This window comes from Arachis hypogaea, chromosome 17, assembly GCF_003086295.3.
Source record: "Arachis hypogaea cultivar Tifrunner chromosome 17, arahy.Tifrunner.gnm2.J5K5, whole genome shotgun sequence".
NCBI classification, from domain to species: domain Eukaryota; kingdom Viridiplantae; phylum Streptophyta; class Magnoliopsida; order Fabales; family Fabaceae; genus Arachis; species Arachis hypogaea.
This window is the reverse complement of record NC_092052.1, coordinates 73,051,104-73,061,204: the sequence shown is the minus strand read 5'-3', so window position 1 is coordinate 73,061,204 and position 10,101 is coordinate 73,051,104. Positions and strand designations below refer to the sequence as shown.

Below are 10,101 nucleotides of genomic sequence, written 5' to 3'. Positions count from 1 at the left end.
TAGAACTGTGGTTTAAAATATGTTAGATTAATAGAGTAAAAAAATTGAATTAATGCTAAAAATAATGGATAAAAACAATAAAATTCTAAAAGTTCTCTAACATCTCTATATGCAAACTTGTTTAATCGGCACACGGGTGGAACCTATACAGGGACTAAACTTATGCAAGTGTTTTGGATCCATTTCAACTAATGATCAAATCAAGATTGACGAGTGGGTTTCATCGTAGATATGAGAGTATTTTAGAAATTAAAAACATACATTTATTATCAAGAAAAAATGTCTACATGTCATTACTTGATTTGCAAAATGGATAGAACGAACCTAAACAACTACATCGAAGTTTTTCCCTTATATACTTTCATAAGAAACAAATGTTGAATTTTTCATAAATATCAGATAAACTGCTAAACATAGTAATTTATTTGTATTTCCCAGGATAGGTTCCAGTTAGATCATAAATCGATGTCAACATTCTTTCCACCATCCTCATATGACCTGCACTTACGAGCAATTGTAGATAACAAGGACTAAAGTCACAAAGCAAAAAAGCCTATGAAAAATAGCCTACAAAAGGCAAATCAAATTCTCAAGGTTGACGCTGCATTTCGGGAATGGCAACAATAAAACCAAACTAACATCATTGCTATGCTAATTCAAGCGACGCTCGTTTTTTATGTGGCAGCGATGACCTAATGCTGGTCCTTGGGAATGTCAAGGTCTTTAAATACTGGACTGTCAACTCCAACACCCATAGCATTGAGACCGTTGTCAACATATAGAACAGTACCAGTTATCGCAGATGCCAGTGGTGACGCTAAGAAGGCTGCCGAGTTACCAACCTCGTCTGTGACATGGAGTTTTAAGTCAAATGAGCAAATAATCACATTGAAGGTGGGAAAAAAATCGGCAAGATATATGACAAGGAAGGATTCTGATAGAAATATTACCTGCTGATAGTTCTTTCTGTAGAGGTGCATTGGCGATTGAATAATCAATCATCATATCGATGAATCCAATTGCTTTTGCAGCACGGCTTCTCAGCGGACCTATAGGCAGCATCATTGTGTCAATATGTGAATCAGAAAAAGGAAATTGCAAAAGACATAAAGCAAAAGATTTCAAAAAATAAATTACATCAGAAAAGCAGAGTTTTCCACGCCAAGAAATTATACTTAAGGAGGACCTTTAATCAATTTATTAACTACTGACTAATTTAGATAGAAAGACAAATCAAGAATCCATTATACCAGCAGAAATAGTATTGACTCTAATCTTGCGCTTTCTCCCAGCTTCAAAAGCGAGCACCTGGAAAAGTATAAAATATGACAATTTTAGGCATCCATCAGTGGGGAGAAACTAAAAACCAAGAATGGCATGCATCAAAGTCAGCCTATGATATGGTAGAGACGTAGAGTTTGAAGAAAAGTTAAAAGTTTACTCGAGTGTCACTTTCTAGTGCAGCCTTAGCAGAACTCATACCACCACCATACCTGTTTATAATTTTTGTTCAGTAAAGTCAGTCTATTTATATGAAACTTAGAATAATACAGGCCTTAGAAAGCATAATCAACATACCCTGGAATTATCTTCTCGGAAGCGATGTATGTCAGAGAAATTGAAGATCCACCTAAACAGAAATAGAAAGGTAAGATACAATGACAAACCAATCAAAGGTGTGATTTAGTGGAAGCCATCTTAGAAGAGGTTCGTGCCTGGGTTCATGATTGGAAGAAAATGCTTGAGTAAAGAAACATAGGAGTAACTAGATGCGGATAAAGCAGCAAGATACCCGTTCCGCGATGTCTCCAACAGTGGTTTGGTCACCTATAACAGGGTTGACCACTTATTAAAGCCAGATCATAACCACATAAAAAAATCGATTGCTTATCACTAAATTTACATACCTCAGGTCCATTTGCAAGTGAATGGACAAGGATGTCTATGGTGCCGAAGTCTTCCTTAACAGATTCAGCAACTTCCTGAAAATATCACAACAAATAAGAGATGTAACAGGGCTAGTCAAAGATGCATCCGCAAAAAAAAAAAAAATAAATATAAGTAACTAAGATGATATCACTTCAGGTTTTAACCATGCAAAAAAAAAAAAAGAGTGCATATATACCTGAACTGTCCATTTACTGGATCCAGCATATCGCTTGTTTGTTTTTATCTACACAATTTTCAAAAAATAAATAAATCATTATAATGATGTAAATGATCACTTGCATGCAGTTCGCATCTTTGTAAAAAGCAGGGAACTCTTATTTACATCTTCTGGTACATCCTCAGGATTGTCAAAGACGGCATCCAAAGGATAAACTTTAGTGATCTCCATCAATGACCCATCTGGTAACCTGTAAAACAGGATTCCTCATCAGACCTACTACATAGTCGAACAAACAAAAGAAATAATAGCAACGTTTAACATCATACACGCGTGACTCATCAAATTTTCCACGTCGCAAGCTTGACTCAAAAATATTCAAAGCCTGCAGAAAAGGTTCACAATTAATAGGTGTTTTCACTACAAAAGGACTGGAAATTTATGTGCAGATCCAAAAGCCTGCAGACAGTAGTCAATTGTCATGCTGACCAATAGTTACCTATTTTTATCCAAAAGAAATAAATACTTACAGGTACCCATGTGCCGACTAAAATTTGAGCTCCTGCTGCAGCGAGAGCTTTTGCAATTGTCCATCCATATCCGTTGTCATCAGCCACACCGGCAATAAAAGCCCTTTTACCTACATAGAATGCTTTAGTCGGTAGAGCATAAACTGTTCTATGACAGAAAATTTATGATAACACTAAATATTCATAAAAACATCATTTTGTAAAAAAAAAGTTGGTGAAATATTTGCAAGGAAATTCAGATAAAACAGAACAATAACCTTTCAAGTCAATTGGTAATCCTGAAACCAGACTCTTTTGACTAGAATCAGACATTGCCTTTGTAACAATTCTTTCAAATTTTATGGTAGATGATGTAAAAACCCGCTGGAAAGGTTGCACAGATGAAACATGACACACACTTGCAAGTTTGTTCCATGATCCCACCATGGACTTTCCAGAAAAAGCCATAACGTTTGACCTTTGTGATGAAGGAATACATGACCTTGACATTGCCGTTTGCAGGCCAGAAAACGGTGTTGTTGCCATTTTCAATGAGTGCAGTATGGCAGAAGAGATCCTATATATAACAGGGGATTTGCATCAATACAGGGGGGCAAAACACTATTTAAAATAAATCATTTATTGCTTACATGGATGGTTAAATGACTTAAATCTGTCCAGATTCTAGAGGTCACAAAAAATGAACATGCAAAATTTGGTGCGTTTGGTTTGCATTTTCATTTTCTGCTTTCGGAATTTTACGGAAAAAAAAAAAAAAAAGAGAAAACAGGATTTTATTGTTTTTCTCGTCTTCTCTTTTCCCAAAAATAGAAAATGAAATCACAAACCAAATGCCCTGATTCAATAGTTCACCATTACTTTTTGGAATTTTACAAACCTCACTTAAAAAATTGCTATTAACCAAAAAAGCTTGAACCGATGCAACAAAACATTCTAAATCTTGAGAAACCAGCTTCCCCAATGAGGCAATATTAAGCTTAGATAGTATCCCAGGGTCAAAAACAAGAAAAACGATAGCAGAGTATCTTTAATTACAATCAACTTGCGATTTTATTTCAAACATCTACCTAATGAAGGCTAAAACCCTTTTAGCACTCTCATAAGACTAGCAATCTATGTATCTCTTTACACATGTATGAGAACTGCCAAAAGAAAACGTAGTTTTCATCCATCTGTAACATAAATTATTTCTCGGATCTTCGTATACAAATAAAGCTTAACTGAACAGAGAATACAGCAAAATGCACATGAATCCGTGATATAAAACAAAATAAAATAAAATAAAAACCAAAATTTCAGCCCATATTCTTTAACGAAAGATAAATCCATCAACAGTGTCATGAATCCCACAGGAATAAAAAAAAAAATCTTCATTTCCACTAAACCCCACATATACTTTTCACGTGAAAAACCAGTAATTCAACAACTTAGATGAGACTAACACAGAGAGAGAAGATGGAGTGCTAGCATTACCTTTTGGGAAGTAGAAACGCCAATGTGGGATAAAGATGAAAACTTTGAAGCAGCAATGTTGGTTAAGTAAGAGAGAAAGGGGTGGTTGGGGTCGATGAGAACGAAGCTGAGTTGCAAGGAGTAGACACTGAAAGGAGTTGGAGGCTTTGGAAGTGTCGCAATTGTTGTGTTGAGTGTTTACCTGTGAAACCAAGTTTAGTGGTACCATGTGTACTGCACGTGCTGTCTCTGACCTTTTCTTCTATTTTTTTTCTTCCCCCCCCCCCCCCCCCCTCTTTTGCTGCTTTGGGGGCTTTTTTCCACAATGTTTTTGGCAAAAGCCCATTTCCCAGTACCTTAAAAAAACAAAATTCCCACTTAGGTTGCGTTTGCTCATTTTCTAATTCTGTAACGGAGACGGGAAAAATGTAATGCAGCGTTATTAGAGTGCTGCGTATTTAACGTTGTTGTGGAGCAGCCATAACACAAATAAATCAGACTGTCTATTTTGTGGAAAAAAATATTAGATAATTTAATTAGGGTACATAAATCGGACCAACGCTACCTATTGCGCATATAACTCACCAAGCTGCCAAAAATCTCTCTCTTTTCCTCCATTAACTCCTTCCTGGTGAACCTCAGGTCCGTGAAAAAAAAAAAAAAACACAATGTCAAAGAGACACAAAATAAAAAATATTGATAGTCTTGATTTCATATTGTTAATTATCACAATCATTCTAATTAAGTAAGTAATTATTTTTTAATTTTATGATTTAATAGAAATTAATAGTAATAATGTTATAGATTTAGATATTAGAAAATATATTGTTTTTTTTTTAATCAAAGTTATGCAATTTCATTATTGAAAATTGGTCCAATTTGGACTACATGCAGAATTGTAATAAAAAGAATAGGAAGTTCCAACTTTAATAAAATGACTTAAGCATAAGAAAACTAAAGAGGTAAAATAAAAACTCAAGGGTCTCATCTTCTCTCACGCACACTTTTTCTGGCCATCTCCACCATAGTTTTTGAAGGGGTGATTTTAACTTCAAATACCCAAGCGTTTCTTGCTAACCAGATTTGCCATAAGAAGTTTGCTGCTACTGCTCTTTTTTCATTCGCATTTTCCTCCATTCTCAATTCTTCTTCCAACTGAATCCATCACTTCCATGGTTCTCGAGTTTAAATCTGCCATGGCAGATTTGAACATTTTCAAACTTCAGTCACATCTGGGCACTCCCAGAAACAATGAAAAAAGTTTTCTTGTGACCCATTGCATTTTGGGCACCAGGGTTCGATACATTGTATTCGGGCGTTCAACCTTTTTTTCACGGGGAGTCCTCTATGCATCAGTTTTCATAGCAAATTTTTTATTTTTGGTTGACAATTAATTTTCCATATGCTCCTCCATAAGTCCTTTCTTTTGCATTGTTCTGGCAGGTATTCAGTTGGTGGATGTAGAAGTTAAATGCTATTTTATATCCTGAAGCAACAGTGAAGCCGCCCCCTTTCTCCAGCATCCAGGTAACTCTATCCTCTGTCTCATGAATTGGAGTGTTGATTATTGCTGTAACTATTTCTGGATTGAAATTGGACTGAATTAAATTCTGGTTCCATGTTCTGTTTGAATGCTGTAATTGTGAAACCCATTCTAGATTAGCTTAAATTGTCGTGGTAGTAATAGGAGTAATTAAAATATAATCCTTCACCCATAAGTCTTCTCGGATTCTGATGTTAAATCTCCTTCCTACTTCCCATAGTAAACCTTTTTCTAGCACCTTTCTGCCCTCGATAATACTCCTCCAACCCCATGATGAGTTATTACCAACCTCTGCTCTTAGGAAGCTTGAATATCTATAATATTTGCTCTGTAACACTTTACTGATGAGAGAATTAGGTTTGAAAATTAACCTTCAACCTTGCTTTGCGAGCACGGCAAGATTAAAAGCCTTCAAATCTTTAAAGTTTAGTCCCTCTTGCATTTTTGGTCTGCAAGAAATCTTCCATCCGATCCACTGCATCCTGTTTTTTGATTTTTTTTCCCCCACCAAAACTAGAGTATGGCTCTCTGAATCTCTTCAATTAGTGTCTCCGATAACTTGAAGCAACTTAGTGTGTATATGGGTATCGCGGTTGCCACCGCCTTAATAAGCACTTCGCATCCACTAGAAGATAATAGAACCCTCTTCCAATGGCTAAGCTTCTGACACACCCTATCTTTAATGTAGTTAAATGCCGCTTTCTTTGATCTCTGAACCACTACCGATAAACCCAAATATTTGTTTTGATTGCCAACATGAGGGACAAGGAGAATCTCCGCCAAATGGTCCCGGACTGAAATTGGTGTGTTCTTACTAAAGAAGACTGATGATTTGTCCAAGTTTACCTTTTGGCCACTAATTTCTTCGTAAGTCTGTAGAACCTGTAGCAATCTCTGGCACTTTACTTCTGAAGCTTTGCTAAAAAGAATTGAATCGTCTGCAAAGAAAAGATGATTGATTGTCGGACACCTCTGATTGAGTCTCAAACCAGAAATTTTCAGCCTCTATTCTTCTCTGTGGAGCAGATGGGAGAGTCCCTCTGCGCAAAACAAAAATAGGTAGGGAGATAGAGGATCACCTTGTCGTAATCCTCTACATGGTTTAAAATAACCATGAGGTTGTCCATCCACAGTAACAGAGTAAGATACCGTCGTCACAAGTTCCTCAATCTACTTCATCCATCGATCACAGAAACCTAGCTTCTTCACCACTTTCCAAACAAAACTCCATTCCACCCTATCATAAGCCTTGCTCATATCTAGCTTTAATGCCAAATCATAATCTCCATGCCATTTATTTTTGAGAAAATACATGAATTCGTGTGCAATTAGAACATTATCACTAATTAACCTGCCCTTTATAAAAGCACTTTGAGAGTCACTGATTAGTCTATTAATAACTGATTGAAGTCTGTGCACCAGAATTTTATATATGATCTTATAGAAAACAGAGGTAAAACTAATCAGTATAACTTATTTCATAGAATTAGTGGCCGGCACCTTAGGTATGAGACATATGTGAGTATGATTAAAAGCTTTCAAAATTTTACCTCCGTAGAAAAAGCTTCTAACAGCTGCTATCACATCTCCCTTTATTGTACTCCAAAAGAATTGAAAAAATTTTGCTGTGAATCCATCATCTTCCGGAGCCGAAAAAGGGTTGATCGAGAAGACTGCTGCTTTAATTTCCTCTTCAATCACTGGCCTACATAGCATTCTATTAGTGGCTACATTTATTTTTTGGCGGATTCCATCCAATTCTGCAGTCGGATCTCTAGGACAGCTTGTTGTCAATAGATTTTCAAAGTATTTATGTGCAACTTCTGCTATTTCTGGCGGTTCCTTTGCCATATTCCCCTCCTCGTCCTCCAACTCCTTTATTCTATTTTTTTGATTCCTCGTTTGAAAATTGGAATGAAAAAATTTAGTATTTCTATCACCCCAGTTGAGCCATTGCACCCTAGACTTCTCCCTCCAATACCGCTCTTCTTCCTCTAATGCATCCTCTAGTTCAGTTTGTAAGATTCGGATAGCATTCCCATCTGCCTGAACTCCTTTCTGCATTTCAGATTCTATCTATTTCTTGAGAATCTGAATTTTCTTCCTTGAATTAGATTCAGAGTGCTGCTGCCATTGTACAATTAAATGTCTACAACACTTTAGCTTTCCAGCTAGCTTAAACATTGGAGACCCCTAAATATCTATTATCCATGCCTGTTTGATTAAACTAATCACCTCTTCATTTTCACACCATCGCTCCTGAAATCTGAACCTTCTTTTTACCCTCCTTTCTTCACCACCCGTGTTGAGAAGAATGGACTTATGGTCTGAACCGAAATCGGATAAGTATGCAAGAGTGGTTGCTGGAAATTCACCTTTCCACTCATTTGTAATAAGAGCTCTGTCCAATTTCTCCTTTATATGATTCTCTCCAAATTAACGATTGCTCCAAGTGTATTTATCTCCCTAATAACCAATGTCGACTAGCCTTCCCTCATTGATGAAATTCCTAAACTATTGTATTGAAGTACTGGATTTTTGTCTTTCTCCCTCCTTTTTCTCTTAATTTTTAATTGCATTGAAGTCTCCTATTATTGCCAACATTTCACTCCCTCCTTCCAATATCTGCAATAGTTTTGTAAATTGAAACCCTCTATTTGTCTCATCTGTGTGCAAATGTACTCCTACAATTTTCCATTTTAAATCCGCTTGTTGGTCCTCTATGGAAAAATACACAAAGAACTAGTCATGTTCCACTATGTGCACCCGCACTTCATCTTTCCAAACCACTGCTAATCTTTCGGACAGGCCCATTGGATCAATTGTAAAAATAGATTTGTAGCCTTCCCTCCTTAGCACTCTCTCCACTGTCAAGGTGCTATTTTTTGTCTCACAAAAAAATAATACCTCGGGAGCATGAGATCTAGAAATCCCTTTGATATCATGAACTGTTAGGGGTTTTTCCAAACCCCGACAATTCCACATCATCACTTTCATCCCTCCTTGGGTGCCAATTGTTGGGTGGCACCCTCTCCCTTATTTAGCTCTTCTTCTTCCTTCTGACAAAGCTTTTTAACACTTATACTCTCCTCCGATCCTCCAGATCTCCTCTTAATACCTAAGACAGCTTGAAAGCTATGTTTTTTCTTTGCTATTTGCTTTAGATTTCGTTATTAGAAAATATATTGTTGCGTGAACGTAGTTAATATTTTTTGATAATATTTTTTTTTGTATCTAAACTTAGTTAATATTGTTGTTGACATAGATTTAAATATTAGAAAATATATATTTAGTATATTTAATAATAATTATTAGAATATTAGTTTAGATATATTTAAATTGTATTAATTATTGTTAAAAACTAAATATAATTATGAGATTTTTCTGAAATAAATTAGCATATTTTGAGTAACTGGTACATTAGTTAATTGTTATTATAATTATATTAATTATGTGTTAATAAAAATGAGACATTTTTAAATTTAATAAATTAATTAATTATTGTTATATTATATAATTAATGCCGGTTATTATAATTAAGTTTTTAAATTTATGGATATAATAATATAATTAGTTAAGTAAATAACCAATTAGCCGTACTGTTAATGAATGTTAGTGTTGATTTAATAAATTAATTGTTATTATCATTATAATATTAGTATTAATGAAAATTAGAAACTTTTTAAAATTTTTGGAGATAAAATTAATTATTTAAGTCATTAATTATTATTATAACAATAATACTATGAGTCTTGTATGTGTGAAGAGATGTGAACGGAATAAAAGTATTGGGATATATCTTCGTTATTTTAATAATAATATTAGTGTTATTAAAATTATACTAATTTTAACTATAATTAAATTATGTTAATGATAATAAATAATTCTGTTTTAAGATATATATAGATTGTGATAAAATAATTAAATATAAATTGATTAATAAAAATTTTAATTATTCAATGTTTATAGATAACTTTATTTGATACATTGATTAGCTATGTTTTGTAAGGTTTACGGATGTTGACGTGTTACCACCTATTATCGCCAGATTCCTACAATCCTTTTGTGGAGGAGCATTTATGGGAGACTGGTTTTTATCAAGTTTTTCAAATTGGAGTAATCCAATGTCAGTCAACAATGCTAAACACTCTAATTGAGAGATAAGACCTAGACACATATACGTTTCACCTTCTAGTTGGTGAATATGCTGTGACATTAGAAGATATGGCTTAATTCTTGGTCTTCCGACAAATGGTCTTCCGACAAATGGTCTTCCAGTGATAGGAGTGACCATGAGTAGTTATGATACCTTAGAGGTTGAATGCTTGTACCAGTTTGGGACTACACTTAGAAAGGCAGATTATAGAGGAAGCTGCATAAAGTTAACGTGGCTTCGAAATCTGAAAGCTCATTTAGTTTTAACCGATGAAATTGGCATCTAGAGATACGTGAAGTGTCACATCATATTA

The 10,101-nt window shown here is 35.0% G+C and overlaps 1 protein-coding gene across 1 annotated transcript; it reads right to left on the bottom strand.

The window, feature by feature from the left end:
* Positions 1–400: 400 nt before the first annotated feature.
* On the bottom strand, positions 401–4,318 carry LOC112765048 (enoyl-[acyl-carrier-protein] reductase [NADH] 2, chloroplastic). Its single transcript, XM_025810907.3, has 13 exons — positions 4,111–4,318; positions 2,895–3,193; positions 2,638–2,747; positions 2,437–2,492; positions 2,273–2,357; positions 2,126–2,173; positions 1,908–1,982; positions 1,716–1,827; positions 1,579–1,630; positions 1,442–1,493; positions 1,251–1,308; positions 951–1,049; positions 401–847 (listed from the first exon to the last, which is right to left on the bottom strand). The coding sequence occupies exons 2-13, from the start codon at positions 3,160–3,162 to the stop codon at positions 693–695; spliced, it is 1,170 nt and encodes a 389-aa protein (XP_025666692.1). The 5' UTR covers positions 3,163–3,193; positions 4,111–4,318; the 3' UTR covers positions 401–692.
* Positions 4,319–10,101: the final 5,783 nt, after the last annotated feature.